Source organism: Peromyscus maniculatus, chromosome 7 (genome assembly GCF_049852395.1).
Source record: "Peromyscus maniculatus bairdii isolate BWxNUB_F1_BW_parent chromosome 7, HU_Pman_BW_mat_3.1, whole genome shotgun sequence".
NCBI lineage: Eukaryota > Metazoa > Chordata > Mammalia > Rodentia > Cricetidae > Peromyscus > Peromyscus maniculatus.
The window spans coordinates 100813433-100838396 of record NC_134858.1 but is presented as its reverse complement, the minus strand read 5'-3'; the positions used below and the strand labels follow the sequence as shown (position 1 = coordinate 100838396).

Genomic DNA, 24964 nt, shown 5'->3' with positions numbered 1-24964 from the left:
CAACAGCCCCAGTCTCACCAAGCCCAGCAAGAGAAGCAGAAAGCACCTTCCTGCCCCCCCCCCCCAGGTCCTTCAGGACCCTGCTACCTCCTACAGTGACGACTAATGGTTTCTTCAAACCACATTCCATAGTGGGACAGGAACTGTGGGACAGGGACTGTTCCCTAGGAGACGCAAAGCCACGAGCATAGTAGGAAGCCTTTCTTATCTACCAGGAACCTTCCCCCTGTCCTGGATAGGACTGAGACAGTCTACCAACCACCCAGGAAGAGTAAGCTGATGGAAGAGCAGGAAGGAGCTCGTCTCCAGGACACCTGCAGCAGGCCTGCCGCCCGGCCTCATTGCCGAACAAGAAAAATGACTGCCCAGGCCCCAAGGGCTGAAAGGTGAAGAGGAGCCACACTCAGCCTCCTGCAGGAGGCCTAGGACAATGAGTCATTTTAATTCACCTGACTTCGCCCACCAAAAGTAGATGCTCCAAGAACCAGACAGAGAGTGGACAGACGAGGTCGACGGCTGGTGCCCGGCTGGTACCTTGAGAGGAGCTGTCTATCAAGCCACTGCGGTGGAGACGCTTGCTCCACCAACCTTAGAGTCCTTGTTCTTTTCTGACCTCCCTTGACACTCAACACAGCAGCCAGGCGCGGGCTGTCGTTTCTCCATGTTTATTTTTATCCTTCCCTACATCATGACTTTAAGAGGATCCACATCAAACCTCATTCCGTTTTCTTCTGCTCATCTTTTCAGGGCTGTTTTTCTTTTAGTTGAATTAATGGCACTCATGTTTTGTGATATTTTCCCCACTTGTATTTGCTGGCTTTTTTCCTTCCTTTCTCAGATTAAACAGGTTAAACAGTTCCAGCTAGCCAGGTTGTGCAACTTTCACCCTAACTACCCACCCACTCACCCCAGCACACACTTCCCCCCATCCTGTTTCCCCTCAAATGCATGCTCACCCCCCACATCCCCACCCACACACTTCCTCCTACATATGTGTTCTCCACTTCACTCCGCTTCCTCCTTGACCTATACCCCACCTCCTCACAATCCCCCCATCTCCTTACCTTCAACCCTGCGCCCCCACACTTCTACCTCCAGTATCCATCTCCACATACACCAGCCTCCTCTCCTCTCCATGCCCAGCTGCCTCCCTACGTCATTCGACTTCCTGCGCGTAGAGATGCTCTGCCTTACACACGCCTATGTGCCACGGGCACACTCAGGTTGCCTGCACACCATGTACCCCGCATGTCCCCCACGGCTTCTGGCATCTCCATTTCTCACCACAGCTGGCTGTTTATCACCCGAGCTCATGTTCCAGAGCCATTCTCTCTGTGGCCTGGCCCTGTGTGGCTTACAGGTGTAGGAGATGGATTGGCTCTGGAGGTTGAGAGCCGCATAAGGACGTATTGAAGTCACTCTGGATCCCAAGGCTCTGCTCTCTGTGCTTTCCTGTTACCCGCCTTCCTAGGGACACCATTGAGAGCACAGGATAGGGACCAGAAGCTTCAGAGGGCTAGGAGGGGCTTCTTCCCTTTCTTTTCTTAATTGCTCCAAAAATACAACTTCCTCTCCTCCTTTCCTGCTTAGCCTCTGGGAAGCTTCCTGCCCAGGCGACCATTGTCTGCCAGGCTGACTTCCACTGGACTACACCGACTCTTTCGCAGGTTATACCTCGTCCCTCAAAAACACTGGTTTCCAAAGCCCCTTCTCCTCTCTCCGGGGAGAACTGGTCTCGCGCTGGCTTGTTTCCTGTCTGCAAAAGCCTCACTGCACCTTCTAGACGTGGGCTTGGATGGAGGCTTTGGCTGGGTAGCTAGTTTCCAAAGGCGCCAAGGCACATTTCCGGACCCCACTGACATTTAGAAAATCTAAACATCCATAAATGTCTGCATGGACTTTTTAAAATAGGCAATTAGTTGTTAAAGGTCTTCGTGACTTCCCACAATGTTCAGCCTTTCTTCAGTTTTTTTTTCCCTCTGAAAATCATAGTTCCTCTTCATTTCCCATGGTCATTTCTGGAGCGGCTTTGTTCCAAGGGGAGAAGAAATGGGCAAATACTCATGAAGAGAAGATTGGGGGCTGATGCTGATCAATAACAGATCCCAAATGGGACAGCAAGGCAAACAAATGGAAATTTCCCCATGAGCCACACTCTTTTTGTGTCTATACATTTATTATATTATTCCACTTTAATTTGATTCTGAGAACACACTGAGTGAGAAGGTATTATTGCTCCCATTTTACAGGTAAGGATACTGAGGTTTAGAAAGGAAGAATACTCCCTCCAAGAAGAGTTGGCAAGTGAGCAGCTGAGACGGCATTTGTGTCCAAGTCCATGCTCCATCTCCGAACATGAGGCTGTGGGAGGAGGCTCTGGCAACTAGTCAGAACAGTAGCTCATGCTCTCACTGGAGGGACCCTATGCTCACACGAGGGTGTAATGGAGGCCTAGGGTGAGGACAAGCGCTCACCTGCACGTTCTCCCAAGCTACCCAGCCCACAGCAAAGAGCTTGTCAAGGGACACCATGCGCGTTCTCACAGGGGTTCTGAGGGGCTCCCCGTTTCCCCACTACCACATGAGCAAGAGCCACCACTTCACCATGCCTGCCTATGGCAGCCACTGGGCTAAAGTGAGAGCCTCTGCAGCCCCCGTAGCTCGATGGGAGAGGTGCTTCTCTTTTAGACCATCCTGAGGTACGGAGACTCACAGCAGGGACAAAATGGCCCAAGGACTGCCTGGCTCCAGAAGACAGTTCAGATGCACTGTTTGGGTGTCACGTCTAATAAAATATGCCCCCCATGACCTTGCATAATTCAAAGTTCCCGTAGGGATACATTTGAAGTAGAGTCATGACATCAACCTTTTCCAATGAAATGGCACTTGATGAATATTTATCTGAACATATCAACATGGCATACTTCCACACTGCATCCGCACCGAGTACACAGCCCAACTAAAGGCCACAGATGTGACTCCTAGGCCGAGGTCCTCCTCATCTTATTGCCTGGCACCAGAAAGATGCCCCGAAGGTGGCATCCCTGAACATCTCCAGCTGTTGCTTGAATCCCAATCAAAGCAAGTGCCGCTCTGTTGTCGCAATCACGATTTGTACAAACAGGACGGGCAGCAGCAACAACAACAGTCCGTTCTCCCAGCCTCTGCACGCTGTGGCCCTGTCAGGCAAGCTGTGGTGATTTGGGCCAGGAAGAGTGGAGTTAAGACTGGGCTGGTGTTAACTCCCTGTGATCTGGGGGCTTTGTGGTAAAGCCCGACTCAATCTGAATAGCCATCCCTAATAAGGAGCGAAGTGAGGTCCTCTCTAACCTCCCTCTCATGGCTACACTGTGCAAAGCAAATGCCATGGGCTGTGGGCCCAGGCCGCGGGGAGCCGACCAGCTTGACGGAGTAGGCCATGGCCTGTGGTGTCTGGCAAAGTGCCCTCCCTTCAGCCTGGCCCCAGTGCTCGAGGCTCTCTTGCTGATCTCATTAGCCTGGTCTTCATGCATCAGAAAGGTCAAGTCCTGATTCTCCATCAGAGCTGGTCTCCAAGGCCTTGTCTAGAAGATGAGGGGAGAAAGGACAGGGCAGAACCCATGGGCTTGGGTTTGTCCTCGTCCTTGGCTCAGACTTGAAAGAGTCCGGGGCTACGACACACCTATAAGAATGACTAGAGCACCCGGAGGAAAGAGTGAGTCCCAGAACCTTGCAGACACTTCACCAGTAGACCTCCCCGTTCCTAATCCTCCGCACTCTCACCCCACCCCCCATTCAAACCAACCATCTGTCTCCTGCACAGGCCTCCAAACCCAGAGAGGAATTTCCTCTGCCGTTCTAAGTGACTCACCTCTGGAGCTTAGTCTGCTTTTAGAAGAGCCAGATTCAAGAAAACACGAATCAGTTAACTTGCTCAGCACGTTCCTGGGTGGCTCACTCATCCTCCACCACTGACGTACAGCTCTATGGCAGTGAACTAAGGATGAGCATTTGCAGACTGGGCCCCCTCAATGCTGCTCATCATGAAGCCACCACCACACCCTACTTCTCCTGAGACAAGGACGAACTCATCCCGAGCTAACTAGTTGACATAAAGCGACCTGCAAAGCAATGATGACCCCTGGGGTGCTGAGTCCACATGGGGATAGAAAACACTACACTACTGCAGGTCCATTCCCAATCTGCCCACAGATAATTTACACACGGGAGAAAAAAAAAATCGCAGTGCAATCCACTCCACAGTCACATTATAGAACACACGGGAGGAGGATTCACGATGAGCATGCGCAAGCAGGAACAACAGAGGCAAAGGCGTCACATTCTTAAAGCTTGAGCTAGTGGGACAATATCAAAGAGACTGCATAAAATATATTTAAAATACTTGAAAACATCAAAGAAACATACAACAGACACACATACACACGCACACATATATCAGCTAAAAGCATTAAGAAATCATAAAACTAAGGGATGAGAAATTTGAAAACAAATCACAACTCCAAGAAATTAGCAAAATAGAGAGTAAATTTTACATAATGGAAAGGTGTGACTCCAATGAAAAAGGCTAGAGAGGGGCTCACAGAATGGGAAGACATGCTTTAAGGAAACCACTAAGGATAGGGTACAGAGGAACCGTGCACTGAAGACTCCAGGAGGTTAAGGGATGAGGGGTTCAGAAATGAAAGTGACTGACATGTATATTTATATAAAAGTTCCAGAGGAAAGGATGGAGAAAATCAGGAGCATTTTTGGCAGACAAATTTTTAGAGTTAAATAAAAATTTTGCAAGGGGCGGGGGGTGGGGGTGGGTGGAGATAAGGTCTTATCAAAAAAATAAATAAATAAACCAAACAACTGAACTCCCAAACAGACACAGATTAACCCATATTCAAACATACTATGGTAGCAAAACAACAAAAGAGAAATGTTAAGTGTAACTACAGAGGATAAAACCAGGATGCCTAAATATAAGGGGTTGATAATTAGACAGATGGAGAAGGTCCATTGAGAAGTCTCAAAGACAAAGGTGTGTTGTCTTCAGAGTTCTGAGCAGGAATAACTATGAATTTAAAACAGTTTGTAGCTAAACTAATTCAAGAGTAAGTGTAAAATGAAGATCTTTTCTGACAGAGATTTTATCACCCAAGGGTTCATCAACGTAACTACTAAGGACATATCTCAGGAAAAGGGGGAATTGAAGCAACAGAGCAGGTGAAAGGCCCCCCAGCATTGGTGAACGCAGAAACCCATAACCCTGGAGGTAAATACTGATAGGCAGTGAGCGCTGTAGGTAGGGTAAGGCAGGTGCGTCCACAGCACCGGGCGGCAATGGACAGTGGGCGTTAAGGAGTCCAGGGACTCTATTCTCCAGAAGAATAAAGACATTCATCAGCCTAGAGCTCGTTCGGTCATAAGTCAACACAAGGGTGATGGTGAGCCACACCGTTTAGGAGTTAGAGGATTAGCCAGACAGTGGTGGTGCACACCTTTAATCCCAGCACTCAGGAGTCAGAGGCAGGCGGATCTCTGTGAGTTCAAGGTCAGCCTGGTCTACAGAGTGAGTTCCAGGACGGCCAGGGCTGCACAGAGAAACCCTATGTTGAAAAACCAAAGAGTTAGAGGGTTACGCATAAGAAGCATGCCAACTGATCTATGAATTTAATGCAACCCCAATCAAAATTCCAGAAGAATATTTTTCTTTTGAATATAAACAATTAGATCTCAAAGTTTATAGAGAAAAAAAGAACAAAACTAAACAAAACACTGATGAGGGGGAGCATGCAGTGTTGGCACAGGTGACCCACAGATCAATGGGCGGGAAAGGAAGTCCAGAGATGAACCCACAGACGTGGCCAACTTTCTTCTCCGAGCTGGCGGCAGAACTCGGGGTCTTGTGTATTTTGGGCAAGCTCTCTACCATTGAGCTGCATGCAGCCTTTGCCCAAGAGAATTAATCTGTTATAATGGTACAATGTATCTGTTAGAATTCTGGTATGATGAAAAGATAGTTTTTATAACAAATTGTGCTGGGAAAAAAATCACATTCATACACAAAAGGAAAAATGATTAACTCAAAACAGATCATACAACTACATGTAAGTACAAAAAAAAATATGGGAACACCCAGAGAACGTGCACAGAAAATGTCTCTCTCCTGGCATGGGGAGAGGTCTTGAGTGCAGTACCAGAAAAATAAATAGTGGAAGAGAAAAAAAAAAAAAAGGAAAAAAAAAAAAAGGAAAAATTGGATTTCATCAAAATTAAGACCCCTTTTTGTTCTGGAAGTGACATATATTCTGTTAGAAGAATATGCATGATAAGCTAGCAACTAGGAGGAAATATTTGTAAAGCTCACATCAGCACAGAGCTTTCTAGAATGTGTATAAAATCACAAACTCAGCAATTTAAAACAGTTTATAATTAGTTAATGGGTTGATGGGAAGAGAGGGACATTTTCTTCGGTGGCAAAGCCAATGGTCAAGCACCCACATTTTTACAGACAAATCCTCATTTACACTCCTGTAATCAACCCTGATGAAACTCTTTGGGGCACACACACACTCACACACACACTCACACACACTCACACTCATGCACCTCAACAAGAAAACAGAAGTGGGGACTAGTTGAGAAAAGGAAAAAGATTAGCAAGAGTGGGAGAAAAAATATGAATATGATCAAAATACATCATGTACATGTATGGAGATGTCACAATGAAACCTATTATCATGTATAATTAATATATGCCAATTAAAAGAATTCTAAAAATAAAATGTAAGAAAGAGTCACCTTTTCCAGATTCTTCATTACTAATGAATACCATGTTTAACCACATAAATTCTTGGTCTATTTCCTCCTGTCACAGGGCATCCCAATAAAAAGCAGACGTTTGGGTCACAGAAAGAGCCCTTGCCTGATGAGGGTCAGGGGAAAGGGCTCCCTCTTCTCTCTCTCCTTAGCTACTTGGACCCTGAGAAGATATCTGAATACCTTCAGGTGTCAAGACCTACTGTGTAGCCATTTCCTCCCAATTGAAACACCCCCTTCCGGTTAGAATAGTGGTTCTCAACCTGTGGGCTGCAACTCCTTTGGGAGTAGAATGACCCTTTCTCAGGGGTCGCCTAAAACCATCCGCATATCAGATACTTACATTATGCTTAATAACAGTAGCAAAATTGCAGTTATGAAGTAGCAACAAAAATAATTTTGTGGTTGGGGGTCACCACAACATGAGGAACTGTATTAAGGGGTCACAGCATTAGAAAGGTTGAGAAAGAGTAGAGCTCTTTAGACTAAAGAAGCCATAGAAACTTGTAAGGCTCAGAAGTTCCTAAAGTTACAAGATTTACAAACCTTCCCCCAAGGTTGTAAAAAGCAGAAATCAATTGCTGGGGACGAAGTTACTCTGGTAGAGGTGCCTACAAATTGTCCAGACGGCTCTAAGGATACAGCTTTTGTGAGTCTTCACCCATGATGGAGTGTGCCTTTTGTGGATATGTCTGTCTTTGAGTTACCCATGCTCCTGTAATCCCTTATCCATGCTCCTGTAATCCCTTACCCATGCTCCTGTAATCCATAACCCATGCTCCTATAATCCCTAACCCATGCTCCTGTAATCCCTAACCCATGTTCTTGTAATCCCTAACCCATGCTCCTGTAATCCCTTACCCATGCTCCTGTAAACAACCCAAATAAACTTATTGGCTCACCAAGCTAAAGTTGAGAAGACTCATCTCTTTGGATTGTCGTAGTGTCTTATGTGGAGTGAACAGATATTTGTTCATGTTTCCCCTGGGAAAGTCACATAACTCCTCATCTTATGACTTTTCTCTGCACCCCACTAGTGTCCCAGCATCAATGAGTGTACCATACAAACGCTATATAATTTAAAGTAAAAACCGACAGATGTAACCAAACATCAGGAAAATCCCCAGACTTCATAGTGTTCCCCGCTTTGGTCCTCTTTCCTCCAGAGCTCTGTGGGCTCTGGTCCCAGGTAGGTGGAGTTTGGATAAAAACTGGCATAAGGCACAGGGAGTCATGGGGGAGAGGCCAGCAACCACAGGGTCTCTTCTTCCTCAAGAAGCCAGGAACCAGGTAGCTAGGCTGCTTCACACTTCTGTGTGTTTCAATAGGTCCCACATTCCAGATGTGGTCTGGAGAGAAATTGAGCTCCTAAAGCCAAGGACGGTCTCTAGTGGGAGAGGAAAGAAGCCATGACCTAGAGTGGAAATCCCACCCGCAGGGGCACCACCATCAACTCTGTACCATGCTCATCCTGCCTCATCTCCTCAAGGCAGGGGTCGGGGCCACTCACCAGCCGTGGTTGAGACGTATTGATAAGGCTCCGACAGGAAGTGTGGGAGGGTGAGGACAAAGGCCCCTGCCGCCAGGAGGAGCCCCCCTATGCCGATCATCCGTGGGCGGTTCACCCGGCTGCCGAAGTAGCTGACAAAGATGATCAGGGTAGCATTGCTGATCTGCAGAGGGGAGCAAGGGATGGAGTGAGAGCCAGGTCGGTCCTGCCTTCCCTTAGCCCAGAGTAGACTGACCACACTTCATCCTGGGAGGCTAGAGAGGGAAGGGGCTGTCCGGTAATAGTGAGGTCCCTGGCAAAGCCACGCTAGCCTTGCCCAGATATTCTTGTTTATGCTGGATTCTCACAGCACCAGCCTTCCTCCGGCCTCTGCTTTTTGGGCCAGTCCTGTGCAGTTATCTGAAGACACGATGAACTAATCCAAACACTGACCTTTTTATCCACAAATCCTGAGTGTGTGCTTATGTGTGCAAGAGGGTGTGCTCACATGTGCATGTGTATGTACCAGTCACCTCTTTTTTTTTTTTTTCTTTTGATACAGTTTCTTAGTGATCCAAAGCTTGCCAAATATCTAGGCTGGTTGGCTCCAGAGACCCTCCTTTCTCTACCTCCCTAACTCTAGGATTACAGGCACATGCCACTACTAAACCTGGGTTTTTAAATATAGGTTTGGGGGATGGAACTTAGGTCTTTATGTTTGCACAAGAAGCACTTTACCAACTGAACTCTTTCCCTAGCCCTTCTAGAAAAATCTTTTGGGGGCAAAATCTAAAGAAGCCTCAAACCCCAGAAGGATCCCGGAGTAGCACATGTTTCTTAATTAAACCCCTAACTTTAACGAGGTCCAGGGTAATGGACTCAGGGACTCTGGACTGAAAGTCAGAATAACAACCAAGCAACGTGCATGGCCCCATGCTCCATGCAACTGCTCTCATTTTATACTTGGTGCTCGTTCATTTTCATCACCGTGACACAAACTAGGGTCATCTGGGAAGAGGAAACCAATGAGAAAATATCTCCATTAGCTGGCCTGGAGGCAGGGATGTGGGGACATTTTCTTGCTTAATGATTAACATGGGAGGGCCTGGCTCACTGTTGCCAGTGAGACCATGCCTGGCCGGTGGTTCTGAGTTGTACTAACAAAGCAAGCTGAGGAAGAGGAAAGGGGAAGCCAGCAAGAGGTTTCCTGCATGGTCTCTGCTCCTGCCCCAGTCCTGGGACTGGCTTCCCTCTACGACAGCCTGATGTGGAAGTGTAAGACAGACAGACCCTTTCTTCTCCGAGTCCCTTTGGTCATGGTCTTTATGACAGCAGGAGAAGGGAAACTAGAACTTGACAGTGAAACAGGAAGTGTCATGTCTCCATCTGTGAAGTCAAGAGACAGACGGAACCAGGAAGGCCCGACTTCAGGTTTGTCTATGACGTACTAGAGCAACCTTCTGGAGGAGTTGGCTTCTGCCCCAACAACTCTGCATCCAACCCACCCCCATACCCATCCTTAGTTCTTCAAACTGAAGGACAAGGACCATCATACCACTTCCAAGTCCTGTCTAGTGTGGACAGGACCACTGTGTTCCCGACGTTCCTTAGAAGGTATGTTCCTTGTGTCCACCACTTTGGTCCTGAATGCCTTTCCTCTCCCACGGCCACCTTGTCATGGAACCCACTGTCTAGCTACTAGACCTTTATTTCTGTACTCTTGTCTTAGCTTTTTGTCTGTCTGTTCCTTTCTGCCTCCCAGCACCTAGGACAGTGCCTGGTGTGCAGTTGGTGCTTTTTAACATGTGAGAAGGGACATGATCAACAGTCAGAGGCTGCAGCACGTGGAAGAGGATGTAAAGCTATGAGAGCTGAATGAAGAGGCAGCCTGGCTTCAGCAGGGAGCTCCTCAGCCTCAAGTTCCTAGAACATTCTGCAATGGGTACCCAGAGCAAGGGAAAGCTTATTCTTGAGGTTCTTGGGTTTCATCATTCCTTCTTGCTTCTCTACTGATTTTTTATAAATGGACGGAAATGTCAGACCATTTCAGCTCTGCTAGCTGACTTGGAAGGGTGTGTGTGAGAGAGAGGTGGTGGAGGGCTCTGAAACAAACCCAGAAAGGAAGGTTGGAGTATCTATGGCCCCACTTATCTGCAGAAGCCAGGACTGGTTTCTGTGTGGGTCACTGGACCTGCTCGGGTATTGAGTATTGCTTCCAAGCTTTTCTTCGGCAGATGGGTACCTTGGAAAGAATTCTTTATTCTTTTCCCACTTAAAGCACACCTCAAAACTGCAGCTGTTCTAGCCAAGAAGACGACTTCAGGCCTCAACTATCCCCCTCAGGGTGCCCCTCGAGCAGCTCCAGCTAGTTGGTGGTGTTGAACAGTTGAAATCTGAAATAAAGCTATTAATAGCACGCTCTGTCCTTCAGTGTCTCAAAACTAAAGGGTCTGGGGACTGGAGTGGACATCTAGGGCAGGGCTCTAGGGCTCCAACCCATCTTATCTGTTCACCCTTTGATGTCATGCCAGAGTGGACAAAAGGAGCAGCTGTTTCCCAAGGCCGAGACACCCACGGCTTCTCTGCTGACGCCCCTCCACCTGCCTTTGAACTGCCGCAGGCAATCTGTGCCCTTTCATCTCATCCGGGCCCAGGAGGGCTTGGAAACTGGTGCTTCAGGCTGAAGGTTTGTTCTCACTACACACTCAGATGGCCTCACTCACGCCTGCACCAGGCTGGACTCTCTTCACACGCCCCTGACCACACACACACACACACACACACACATTCACTCACCACCAGCAGCACACAAACTCCAGTGTTCTCGGACCACAATTTTATTTCAATTATCTGATGATGCAGATAAAATTTCAATATGGGAGCTCATGGTTTTGGATCCCCTTGATTGCTGTAGGAAAGGGTCTACCATATACATCAGATATCATTTGTTTAGGAAAGGAGCCTGGAACACAGTGTGAGAAGGATCGAGAGGCTGTGTCTGGATTCACCAAGAACTGTGGGTGACTTGTGATACACACAAGGGCCAGGGCTACAGTGACATACATGTCAGAGGTTTGCTTCCTTGCTCTCTGTTGTCTGTGAGGACAACGTCAAGTCAAAGGACAAATTTAGGGCTTATATTCTGCACTAGGGTGTAGACCCAGCCCCATGGCATGCTCCTCTCGGATCCTGTGGTTAGGATAGTATACACAATGAAGGATGGTCAAGAGCCTCCCACTCAGGGCTAGAGAGATGGCTCAGCATTGAAGAGCATTTGTTGCTCTTGAAGAACACCCAAGTTTGATTCCCAGCACCTGCACAGTGGTTCACAACCATCCATAGCTCCAGTTCTAGGGGATCCAATGCCCTCTCCCGGCCTCCTTGGGCACCAAACATGCACATGGTACACCTGCATGCATGCAGGCAAAACACTCACACATAAAATAAAGTAAACCTGATTTTAAAAAAAAAAAAGTTTTTTAAATAAAGAGCCTCCCACTCACCTCGTTCAGGCTGGAAATGAGACCCGAGGAAGAACTGGAGAGCCCAAAGCGCTTCTCAATCGTGGTGAGGCTGCTCTTGAAGTAGGCGCTGTAGAGCAGCTGGCAGAGCTGTAGGAGGCCATGGCAGAGCACGAACACCTGGATAACAGATGACAGCCCCTGAGGTCTCTGCACAGTGGCCCCGCGCCTGCCCAGCCTTCTGTCCAGGGCCTCTGGGGGCAGGTGGGACTGTCTCCTCATGGAAACATTTCCTTCACTGGATGGTTCTGAGAGTGAAATGCTATCAGGTACCATACCATATTCTACCGCATGGGAAATAGTTCAAAAATTCTAGCCATTCCTAGATTTACCAGATTTTTTATTTGAAACCCTGTCCCATGTCTCCCAAGGTGACTTCAAACTCACCATGAAGCTGAGCATGACTTTGAACTTTGGATCCTTCTGCCTCTTCTCTGTGCTGAGCTTATGAGCCTATGCTACCACACTTGTTTTTTTATGCTGTGCTGGGCATTGAATCCAAGACTTTGTGCATACTAGACAAGCACTCTACCTAATGAACCACATCTGTTGTCACAAAGAGACCACTTAACCCATGAACAATGTCATCCCCAAGCAAGGCCCTGACTTAGACAAGCATCAAGAGCTGTTGGCACCTTGGATTGCTCCCTAACCATATCACAGTATACCATGGACTACTACCTGGTCTTCTTCCTGAGCTCTGGGAGGGCTGAAAGTCATCCTCTATTCAATATGGACCATTCTCAGTGATACTAGTGAGCCCTCAGTTGGGATGCTCTGCTTCTCCTGACCTGCCTTCCATTCCCGATCTCCATCCTCCAAGGCCCAGCTCTCCTGCCTCCAGGAAGATACTCTGGCACAGTCCTCCAACCATCTAATTGAATGACTATCCTCATTCCATCCTACCATGCTTTTTACCAGGGCTACCTTGACCTCTTACTAAGAACATCTATGACTGGACTTGTTCCCCTCTGGATGGATGTTCAAGGCCCCGGAGAAGTGCCAAAGGTTATTTGTCACTGTGTCCCACCTGGCCTCACATGCCTTGTCCTGTGTGTGCTAAGTAAATGTGAGTTCATGAATGGCGGAAGAGGAATTTGATGGTGTCCTCAGCTCCAGGCTCAGCCCTCCTGAGATCTCAGCTGTTGTGTGAGCAGGAACCAAGTCCTACACGTCCCACATCTATTGGTTCCCCAAAGTCCAAGGGGGCTTTGCTATGTCAGGCGTGGGATATCGGGGAAAATCTAGTACACTATGTTCTTATGTCTGTTAACTTTATTCCTCTAAGACAAAATTCTATCAATTCAGCTATAGTTCCACCAGGCATTCAAGGCAGGAATAACTCTAGACATATCAAGCTCTATATATCTGTCTACTTTATTTCTCTGGGATGAAATCCCGTCTCCATAACTGTAGTTCCGTCCAGCTCCCTAGCTCATAGTCCAGCTAACGACTAACTCCTATGCTTTCAGCCTCATCTTCATCCTCTGTATCCTCTTTCTCCATCTCTGTTGCTCTCTACTCCTGGCCCTCAGAAAACTCTACTTGAGATCTGCTTACCCTCTATGGAACCGCTGTGGTCCTCTCTTCTCTCTCGCCATGCATTTCTGACCTTGTCTACAGAAAATACCTGCCTTTTCTTTCCCTGGGCAAGTGGTTCCCTGCCTCCTCAGGAATATTGTTTTATCTCTCACCTTGATATGTAAAACCTCTTTTGTTCTCAGTCAAAATGCTCTGGAGAACCACTAGGCCTCCTCTAGGCGAGGGGAAGGTCTGAGCTTCATTAGCACAGGAAACAAAGGTATGGATGGGTCTCCTGCCAGCAGGTCTCCTAAACTCAGCAGGGCAGTTAGTAACTTAGCAGTTCAGCAGGTCTGGGAAGCTGAACTGTTTACCAGTTGGTCTGGGCATACAAGGATTTCATAGCAGAAGACAGCTGGAATATTAAAGGCTGGGTAACACCAAATATTCAGAAATATTCAGAAATATTCTGCCTTTTGACAGACACTTGGCCGGTCAAAGTTCAGTTTTAATGCACAGCTGAATCTCTATGATATATTCTTGCCGCCCGCAAGACACATCCTTAGGCAGTGCTTGGAAGTTTCCTTTGGGTTATGCTTTTCCCCCAGGGAAGAGTGGGATGTTGCTATGTTCCATACTCTGTGAAAGTTATCCTCGTAGTTGAAGGGCTGGTGTCTGAGAAGAATAACTGAGAGTCTCTCTTCATTTTCATTTCCCTCCAACACTGAGCTTACTTCTCTGCAGCCTCCCTCCAACCTGTGGAATTTCCCAGCTGCTAGCACAGAGCCTTGGTGAGGCCAACTTGAGGCTTCTGTGACGGAGTCCAGAGCTCACTGCATGTCCATCTATACTCATGGTCTCTAAATCCAAGAAGGTCATAGCACTCAGGACACCAGACACCTCTCCCAACTGCTGCCTGCCTCTGAGCCCCAACAACTAGCTCCCTCCTCAGCAAAGGAGAGCCTTCCAGGATTCAGAGGCACCTCTCCAGTCCTGCATGAGATCCCAGAAAGCATCTCATGTATTTTCTTTCATGGGCTTGAATCTTCTCAATGTTTTGTAATAAATAGTTTTTGAGAATGATTGTTGTCCCAGTTTCATTTCCAAAATGGAGAAACTGAGGTCCAAAGATGGGCAACCTGGCTGCCTGCCAGTAACTTTTGCAGCATAGGTGTTTGTCACTTGAGATGTGTGGAGTGGATGGAATTTGAATGTATATCTCCCTCTTCATAGTTATCCCCCTTCTCTTGGGCCCTTAGTTTTCTCAATTATGAGGTAATTCAGCTAAGTCATTGATCCTTGGAAGTCCACTTGGGGTAAAAACAGAGGACAGAGGGCCTGGGGGTGTCTGGAGTCTAAGGCTGAAGTCCAGATCCACAAAATCAAAATCAGTGGGAGTTTAGTCCCAAATGTATGTTTTGAAAAAGGACCTGAAGCAGAAGCTGGTGGACAACATGGCTCATGATTCCTGGGCTGAGGTGGCATGTTCTGGCGCGCTCGCCATCTCTGTGTGGTGGAGGATTAGAAAGGGAAAAGCAGACATAGAACTTGGATGTGATGAGGATGGTCATTGTGAAGGTGTTGATGAAGGTGATGTGACAGCCAGCATCAGTGTTGATGGTGACAGTGGAGGGGAAGTCGATGATGAAGGCGAAAGTGGTGATAAAGTAAAGATGTTGTTACAGGTGGTGGTGGTGGTGGTGGTGGTGAGGGTGGAGGTGAAGGCGATAATGAAGAGGAAGTGGTGAGAAAAGTGAAAAATGTTGGTGAAGGTGATGGTGTTTGTTCTGGCTAGATTTATGTCATCTTGACACATGAAAGAATGATTTTTTAGAAAAGGAAACCTTCATTGAGAAAATGACCCCACCAGATTGGTCTGTGGGCAAGCCTGTGGCACATTTTCTTGATTGATGGTTGATGTGGGAGGGCCCAGATGACTGTGTGCAGTGCCACTCCTGAGCTGGTGGGTCCTGAGTACTAAGGAGCAGACTGAGCAAGACATGAACAACAGGCCAGTAAGTAATCTTCCTCCATAGCCTCTGCACCAGCGTCTGTCTCCAGGTCCCTGCCCTCCTTGTCTCCTTGCCCTTACTGCTACCTGGAAGTGTAAGAGAAATTGAACTCCTTCTTCCCTAATTTGCCTTTGTTTGTGGTGTTTTATCACAGCCACAGAAAGGTTAACTAAGACAATGTTAATGATGGCGAAGATGCTGGGGATGACTAGGTGAGTATGGGGGTGAAAATAATGCAATGGTGGAAGTGATGAGGAGCGGGGGCTCTGGTTTCCTGTCTGTGCTGTGATAAAGCACTCTGACCAAAAGCGACCGAGGGAAAGAAAGCGTTTATTTAATCTTACAGTTTACAGTCCGTCACGGAGGGAAGTCAGGGAGGAAACTCAAATAGGAATTTAAAGCAGAAGCCATGAGGAACATTGCTCTCTGGCTTGCTCAGACTCATTCTCGTAGAACGAGCTTCCTTCCACAGCCCAGGCCCACCTGCCCAGGGAATGGTACTGCCATGGTGTGCTGAGCTCTCCTATATTAATTCACAGTCAAGACAATCCCTCACAGACATGCCCACAGATCAACTCCATTGACACAATGACTCAACTGAGACTTTTTGTGGGGGGAGGGGAGTTGACAGTTGATGCTAACTAGGACAGAAAGTATTAGCGAAGATGGGGTGGAGGTGATAGTGATGGTATTGGTGTTGCTGGTGGTGAAAGTCTTGGAAGGAGTAAAGGCAAGGTGATGGCAAAGATATGAGTAAAGTGAAGGTGTTGGTGAAGGTGTTGGTGAAGGTGATGGTGAAGGTGTTGGTGAAGGTGATGGTGATGGTGTTGGTGAAGGTGATGGTGATGGTAGTGAAGATAACAGGGTTAGCCAGTCTGATCACTGTTCATGCACACAAGACACCAAAACACACTGGATCTTGGACTGTTCCCTGGGTCAGGCTGGACTCAGGAAGGAAGCAATCTAACAGGAAATGTTCTACTAGAGCCTCCTTCTCTGATCATCCTTGAAAGTTAATACCCCTAAAATTGCCTGAGGTCCTCTTCTGGACATGCACTCTTTTTCGTACATTCTCTTGACAATCCCATGGCAGTCAATCTTGGTTCTTCTTCAAGAACTTTTCCCAGAACTCTGCACTCTGGTATAGTCTACTGTCTGTTGGACATGTCTACCTGGATATTCCAGCCCAGTCAGACTAGTCACTCTCCAGATGTGACATACCGTCTTTCCTACAGACTTCTTTTTCCTTTCACCCCTTGTCTTAGTTACCTTTCTATTGCTATGAAGAAACACCACAACCAAGGCAACTCATAAAAGAAAGCATTTAACTTGGGACTCATGGTTCCAGAAGGTAGTAGAGTCGCCCCCATTATGGTGGGAAGAATAGCAGTAGGCATTTAGGCATGGCGCTGGAGCAGGAGCTGAAAGTTTACATCTGATTCAAAAGCCTGAGACAGAGAGATAGAGAGGTAACTGGGAACTTTTGAAACTTCAAAGCCCATCTTAGTGACACACCCACTCCAATAAGGTCAAACCTCCTAATCCTTCCCAAACAGTTCTACTAACTATAGCCAAAGCATTCAAATGTCTGAGCCTATGGGGGCCATTCTCATTCAAACTACCACACTCCCAAAACTTTTAGTTTCCCAAGTAAGAAACCAGGAAACTTCCTACATGACCCCTTACTCATGTCCACTCTTGCCTATTACCTGACCCTACGATCTCTTCTTGGTGTCTCTCACACCTGAGTCCCTCCCTCATCTTTATACCTTAGCTCAGGCCCTAACTATTTCTACCCTGAAACACTGCAATTGTCTCCATGAGGTCTCTCATCTGTCCCTCCAAAGCTTCCATCATACTACCCCAAAGACAGCTTTTTCTCATACAAATGCAAGCAGGTCTCTCGTACAGGACTGTCATTGAAGCCAAACTACTGCCTGAATGAAAATGAGGGTGTGACTGCTGCAAGTCATGGCAGAGAATGATTTTAATGTAGATATGAGGGAGAGTTCAGACTGAACTGGGCCAGTGCCAATGAAATAGGACGAGAAGAAAGAAGAGAAGGCAAGCGGACCAAGAGAGGTGCCAGGGACCAAGAGAGCTCGTGGCCTGCATGGCAGGTTTGTATAGAAAAGGGAAGCTGGGTGAAGGGAAGCAAAGCCCTTGGCATGGAGAAGGTTAAGGTGGAGGGTGTAGTGAAAAGACCTGAGAGGAGTCAGAGGTACTGAGTGAGCAAGACTAGAAGCCGGAGCAGACTCAGGTATGCTAATAGGCACCACGGTTAGACATTTGTCCTGATTTCTTTGGGACTTAACACTGCCGTGTTTATGAATTCAGTTATATCCAGTTGTAAAAGGTCATCACAGCTGGGCTTGTTGACAATTGATGTTCCCTCACAGAAGGAGTGGTGGGAGGGTCGTGGGACCCTCACCTGAGGATCTAGTTACTCTCCCACAGGCTGGGAAGGATTAGGGAGGGGCTCCATCTATGTAGCCATGGGGAAACTATCACCCACACTGGATGTGGACCTTCAGTAAGACTTTTTTATGATCACCCACATTCTTTTCCATGACCCCTCATCCATGCTCTAGAAGTAAGTTCAATAAACTCATTGGTTCCTTGGGGTGAACTTTGATAAAACTGAACTTTGGTTTGTCATTGGTACCTTATGAGGGCAGGGGTAGACATTGCCTAGCCATGACCCCCCCCCTTACTCCCGGAAGAAAAATCTCTGGATTTGGTCTGATCAAAATCAAAATCTCACTGGCTCCCGATTCTGATGAGATAAAAACTGGTACCCTTGGTGTGATATCCTCTATACTACAGAGCTTATACCTGTCTGCCCCTTTGTCTCCATAGCCTGCTGAGGTTGATCATATTCATAAAGACAGCCGTATGAGTGTCCCCCCCAGTCACACCCACCTCTTACAGTGTGACAATGACTCCATCTAGGAGTGGGTTTACACTCTATCCATTTGAACATGGGCCAGTCATAGCTACTTGCTTCTGGTGAGCAGAAGACAGCAGAGGTGAAGCTGTGACTGCTGAGGCCAGCTCCTAAATGTGAGCAGAGAATCTGCCTAGATCTTTCTGTGACAGTAGAACCCAGACATCCCGTTGTAAGGAGGCTTAGCCTTCCTTATTCATGAGGAAGCCACACGCTGGGCTGACACCCTCCCCACCCCAAACCAAGATGGTTTCAGTCATCTACTGTTGTCAACCACCAGACAGGTTACTGAGCATTCCCTCAGACAGCCTTTGATGTCAACAGAAATGAGCTCCTGTCAACTGAAGAACTGTACAGCTGGCGTATGTGGCAGCAAACTAAACGGTGCTATTGTTTGAAGCACTGGGTTTGGGCTTGCTTTGTCATTCAGCACCTGGGGGAGGTGCACCTCCAAACCCTGCTGCTGTGCATCTTGCTCCTCAAACACTGTCAAGGTCATCTCGTAAAGGTCCTCAGAGCACAAACAGTGTCTGTGGTGGTTTGAATAAAAATGTCCCCCATAGGCTCATAGGGAGTGGCGTTAGGAGGTGTGGCCTTGTTGGAGAAAGTGTGTCACTTGGGGTGGGCTTTGGGGTCTCAAATGCTCAAGTCAGGCCTAGTGTCTCATTCTCTTCTTGCTGCTTGCTGATCCAGATGTAGAACTCTTAGCTCCTTCGCCAGCACCATGTCTGCCTGCACACTGCCATGATTCCTGCCATGACAATGGACTAAACCGCTGAAACTGTAAGCCAGCCCCAATTAAATGCTTTCCTCTATAAGAGTTGCGGTGGTCATGACGTCTCTTCACAGCAATAGAAACCCTAAACTAAGACAGTGTCCATACCTTTGCTCACAGTCTCCACCAAATCTTTTGGTTTGTTATCTAGAGTATTCTCCTGCCCTTCAGTATCCTCTTATCTGGGGTGAGGCTCAGTTGTATGCCTAGTTCACTCTACTGATGACTTTTGAACAGAGGTATCTTGAAGGCTTGGTGACAAGAGTGGCATCTGGCAGAGGAGTGAGGGAAAACAACTAGGGTTGAACTTAAGGTCCAGCCAGGGACATGTGAGAAAGGGACCAGATCAGAGACTCTCACTGAAGTTGAATTGTCACTGACTTTAAATGGAAGATCAGAAGCAAGAAGGAGGAAAGGCCCTAGGTGAAAAGGGGCCCGAGAGAATCATGGTATGGGAAGGAAGGACAGCCGGTTCTGAGTTGGTAGATTTTAGTTTCTGAGCATTGAGTTCAGAAAAGACCCATCTCCCTTCAATCTCCCTTTTCAATTAGTAATGAATTAGCAGGAGTGAGTAATCCCTGCCAACTTCCTCTGCTGTCTCTTGAGAGGAAGATGGGGACGGTGGGAGAGAAACTGCCTCAAAGCCTTTCCTGAAAGATACGAACGACTTTGCTATTTCCAGTAAGTACTGGAATCCTGCATCTTCACCGATGGGCTAAGCCTTTCCACATCCCTGCCCCTTCGCCACCAAGCTCACACCAGTGTTGGCCGCTGAAGCCCTGGTCGCTCTGTGCCCCTCACTGGTGCTCTGACAGAGGTGCTGATACGGACCTGAGCCATAGTCCAGGGGATTCTGCAGATGGAGACAGATGGGATGTGTGGCTATAACAGCAGAAGATGCCAGGGAAAGAAAACGCCATAGAGGGATGGTGTGGACAGAGCTTGTTGGTTGGGGCCACTGCCAGGGTCACAGGCACCTGACCCTGCACACCATTTCACAAGGATGGAACCAGGAGACCATGTCCTTGTCTGTTCAACTTACCAAACACCCATTCATAGCCAGAAAGGAGAGGAAGAAAAGAAGTAACAGCCATCCCTTGAAGAGGGCGTGGTTTGAGGGTACCTGTAGATTGACATTGGAGTAGGGAGGGCATGCTGGCTGCCTTACAGCCTCCCCGCATTTCACTTAAGCCATCCTGGAGTCACATGGGACTAGGTTCAGAGCCTCACTCTGTAAGAAAGCTTGGTCTACCAACATGGTCACTCTGACCCACAGTTCTTTTAACAGTACCCAGGAGCTGTAACACCTTAGTGGAAAGGATTACCCAAGGGGTGCATTTAGCATTCTTGGCACCATGCTGGGTGCCCAAGCTGCCCTAACTCACTCTTCCCTCACCCCTATGGCTTTCAATTCTGTGCTATGAGACATGGAAACTGAGTGTGCTCTATACGGGCTGCTACAGAGGCAGCTCCTTGTTCCACATGCTCCAAATCCAATGGGATTCCCTGGAGATTGGTGCATACTACAACCCTACCCCTTAAAATCTGTAATTTCATTAGCATGCCAAAGGCTCTAAGTCCTTCATTAAAGAGCTGCTCAGTTTTGTTTAAACCAATCCCCCCCCACCCCCCCACCCCCCCACCCCTCGCGCGCGCAAGTGGTTTGAAGTCAACCCCCAGGTGTTATTCCTCAGGAACCATCTGCCTTGTTTTTAAGGCAGGGTCTCTCACCAGCAGCTGGAGCTGGATTAGGCTAGGCCTGCTGGTCAGGGAGCTCCCATGTCTGCCTCCCCAGCACTGGGCTCACATGCACACACCACCACACATGGCTTTTTACTTGGGTGTTGGAGACTGAACTTTGGTCCTTCTGCTTTCAAGGCAAGTTCTTTACCTGACTGAATTTCCAAGAACCTCGACCCACCCTCCTTTACCTATAAAAAGCTAGGGCCTCCACTCCATTACATTTAACAGATGATAGAGCTCTCCAGAATACTTCACAGAAAGATAAGGAATAGTAAACAAAGATGTATTCCAAGGATTACTACTATAAATCACTTTCTATCTCCTTGTTCTACTGGTGCTCCCTCTCCAGGCATTTCTTGCTTCCACAAATTATGGAACACATATCTTGCTTATTGATATTTCCTCAACAGGCTCTAGACTTCCTGGAGAAAAGATGTCTGGAGATTTTCAGAATAAATAAGCCCCAGTGCTTGAAGCAATGTCTGGATCAGAGCTGTACACTGCAGTAACGTATGGTCTGGAATATTTAGCCAGCAGAAGAGCCACTCGGGATTCCAGTGGTAGTGGTACACACCTTAATCCAGCACTTGAGAGGCAGAAGCAGGCAGATCTCAGTGAGTTCGAGGCCATCCTGGTCTACAGAGCAAGTGCCAGGACAGCCAGGGCTCCACAGGGAAACCCTGTCTTGGGGGTGGGCACTCAGGGCACTGAAGATTCATCTCAATGACCAGTCTTGATCATTTATAAAATTTCCTTTTGACGTGGCTGTAATTTGTAAGCACAGTTCAGCTGTCCCCTAGCTTACCTGGCTCCCTCAGAATGGCTCTTGGGTATTCCAAACCCAAACTACAAAAGTTAAAGATTTGCAACTATGTATACAGGGATTTTCTGATGTGGTTGAAATCATCTACATTTTTATGGCAGTGATATTTATACAGGTAGAGTTTGTATTTAAAGTCTGTGCATTTTATTATAGGCAAACTAGACCTCAATAAAGTTGACTAAAGGAAAATTCCTTTGAAGACAAAGTCACAAGCATGAAGGTTTTCAAAATAATACTCTGACGCTTTGAAGGGCATTCTACAAACAGGTTTCTGTTTTTTTTTTGTTGTTGTTGTTGTTGTTTTTTTTTAAGTATGAGCATTGACAATGTCGTGGGAATGTTTGTTTATTCAAGGGGCCTATGCTGAAAGATTTAAAACTCATGTAAATATTTAGATTTGTGAGTCTATGCTAACCCAAACACCTAGGTTTACAGGGAATGTGTGTGTGTGTGTGTGTGTGTGTGTGTGTGTGTGTGTGTGTGTGTGTGTGTGTGTGTGTACACGTACAATTCACACAGCACTCTTGTAGATACATCTTGCAGAGAAAGTCAGCCAATACATGCCTCGCTGGGAAACTTTCTTGCAGGGCTGAATGTGAGGGAGGCTCTCAGACATCCAAACTGGAAAGTCATGCTCATGGTCCTAGTCCTCAGTCCTAGTCCTCAGTCCTAGCAAATATGGAAGCTGTGGCAGGGAGGGCAGAGAAGCAAGAAGCAGCGAAACTGGATTGGCCATTAAGACCAATGACCTAAGGAAGGCTGAGAGGAAGCCCATGGTGGCAGAGAGAGGGGTCCCAGTGACATGAGGAGGACAACTGTAGCAACAAGCACTCGGGGTGAGGAGGGAACCCCGCCAACTCAGGATGAGTGGGAAAGGGTCAAAGGACACCTAGACATGTTTTCATTGTCATGTGCGTGACTGGTATTCACCTGTACTAGACGTTGGAGCTGTGCGGCCACTGGCATTGGACCATAGAAGCACTGGCAGGCTATGGAGCTGCCAGGCAGGTCTGACACGAACCCATGGGGTTATAGCCCAGATAGTGGCTGCCCTGCTGCCACCCAGATCTGACTTTGTGCACCCTGACCTCAGGGAGCCAGAACTCTGCTCTCGTGAGTCCTTATGACCGCTAGGATGTGACTTCCCTGAGGCGATGCAGGACACTGACTGGAGCTGGAGAGCAGGATGAAAAGCCTTAAGCAGCCTGAGGGTGGCCTGACCGAGCATCAGCTGGTGACCTCCCAGCATTTCCATCCCTAGATGGTCGCTGTCTGCTTCTCAAAGAAACTGTCAAGGTGGACTAGAAGAAACAGTCCTTCCCAATGACGGGAAGGAAGGGAGAGATGGAGGGAGGAAGGGAGGGAGGGAGGAAGGGAGGGAAAAAACCAGACATAAAGAAACATCTCTCTCACTCCACAAGAGCGTTGGGTGGCTCCGAGTTCTGCCCAAGCTGCTCTGAGACCTTGGCTGCCTACTTTAGCTTCTTTGACCTCAGAGAGGACCTGGGAGGTGGCTCAGCCTGTAAAGTGTTTGCACAAGCAGTCAATCAATCCCCAGAGCCCACGTGACAACATCAAAGAGATGGGTTCTTCTTTGACCTCAGAGAGGACCTGGGAGATGGCTAGGAACCGGAGATAGAGAGGATCTGCAAAGTGTTTGCATAAGCAGTCAGTCAATCCCCAGAGCCCATGTAAAAACCCCAAGGAGATGGGTGTAGTGGTGTGCACTTGCAATCCCACACTGCGATGGCAGAGACAGGAGGGTCTCTGGAGTTGGCCAGCCAGCCAGCCTAGCCTGGTGGAGGAGACTCGGGTCCTAGAGAAAGATGCTGTCTCCACAACAACGAAGCGAATGGCTGTCCTGAGGAACAACACTTAAAACTGACCTGCTGACCCGTGGTCGCTGTACTCCTGAACCCATGTGTTCTGCACATACACACACATACATACCACGTGTACATACAGGTGCACATATACTCATGCATACGTGCATGTACACACACACACACACACACACACACACACACACACACACACACACACACACACACATCTGGCCTCAGAGACCGCTCTCTTCCTCTTTTCTCTCTGAGCTGGAGCTGACGATGATCCAGGACATCAGGAATACTACTGCTCAGAGGAATGGAGTTCTTGCCAAGGAGATTTTCAAACCACACTGAACAGCTCTGGTCTATAGGGACTCCTGGCCTCCATCAACCAGATCCCATACGGGACATTAAAATCTGTTTATATTTCTTTACACGTTTTATTTTCCCCCTTCACCTTATAATCAATATAATAATACGCATTTGCTTTAAGAACTCAAGCAGCACAGAGGGCTCAGAGGAACGAACCCAGTGGGCACTCAGACGCCGCCAGCCCCTGCTGTTCCACAGCTCAGGTTTTGCTTCTCCTGATCATACATCTCAACCGTCTATGTTTATTTTGGAACTTGTTGCTCTGCCACTGTAGAGTAGGCACCATCATGGATGAGGAGTCTGCTCACTTAGACGTGCCCTTCTCCCTGCTCTTCCCAACTTTTCATAGTTCTGTCAGTGCTTTTATTATTATTAGACCATCCCACCTTGTGGCAAGCAAACTGGAAGCCATAGGAACAGGGCTTGCCTCCTGGAACCCTCCCCCTCCCCCCACACCAGCTGATGGTGCCCTTGACCCATGAGGAAAGGGTAGTTGGGCTCTTCCTGACCCTGACCCCAAGAATTCAGCCGTCTGCCCCTTGACCCACATGTAGACTCTGCACCTGCTGTCTCTGCGGCTGTGCTAGGCCTCAAGTTCGCCACCACTGAAAACCCCTTGAAGGCGCTGGAGTCTGCCTCTCCCACGCTATCCCACCCATCAGTACTTTCAAAGCCTTGCCCATTCCACGGTGTCTCATCCATTCAGAGAGTCTTCCCCCTTTTAATGGTTTCTGGTATCTTTTTATCATCCTTACTCATTATTTTCATCACAATGGGGATGCTGGAGCTGAAGAGAGATGAACGTATGCTCAGCCTGCCATCTTGAAATACAAACCCAATCTATTCCCAACCTTCTGCCCCTATTTTTTTCAATAAAAAATAGACAGGCTCCAAGAGACATATTTAATAAACGCCTCATAAATAAAGAATATCTACATAGAAAAGTACACCATGTTCTTAACCTCCCTCACACACAGCTTTGTCTCACCTGCGGAATAGGATGTTTATACCATCCTACCATGGAGGCAGAATCATCTAAGAGAAAGCCTATTTCATAACAAGGTATCGGTTACCTCATATACTTTAGTGAACACTGTACTGAAACTGGAAGACAGGGCAGTGGTGTGGG

The 24964-nt window shown here is 47.7% G+C and overlaps 1 protein-coding gene across 1 annotated transcript in view; it reads right to left on the bottom strand.

Moving 5' to 3' along the window:
* Window positions 1–24964, bottom strand: part of Slco2a1 (solute carrier organic anion transporter family member 2A1) — an 81845-nt gene that overhangs the window by 29028 nt on the left and 27853 nt on the right. Inside the window, exons 2-3 of the mRNA XM_006978664.4 lie at window positions 11799–11936; window positions 8317–8479 (exon numbers count right to left, since the gene is read on the bottom strand). Of these exons, the coding sequence (XP_006978726.3) occupies window positions 8317–8479; window positions 11799–11936 (301 nt within the window). The remainder of the gene's footprint in view (window positions 1–8316; window positions 8480–11798; window positions 11937–24964) is intronic.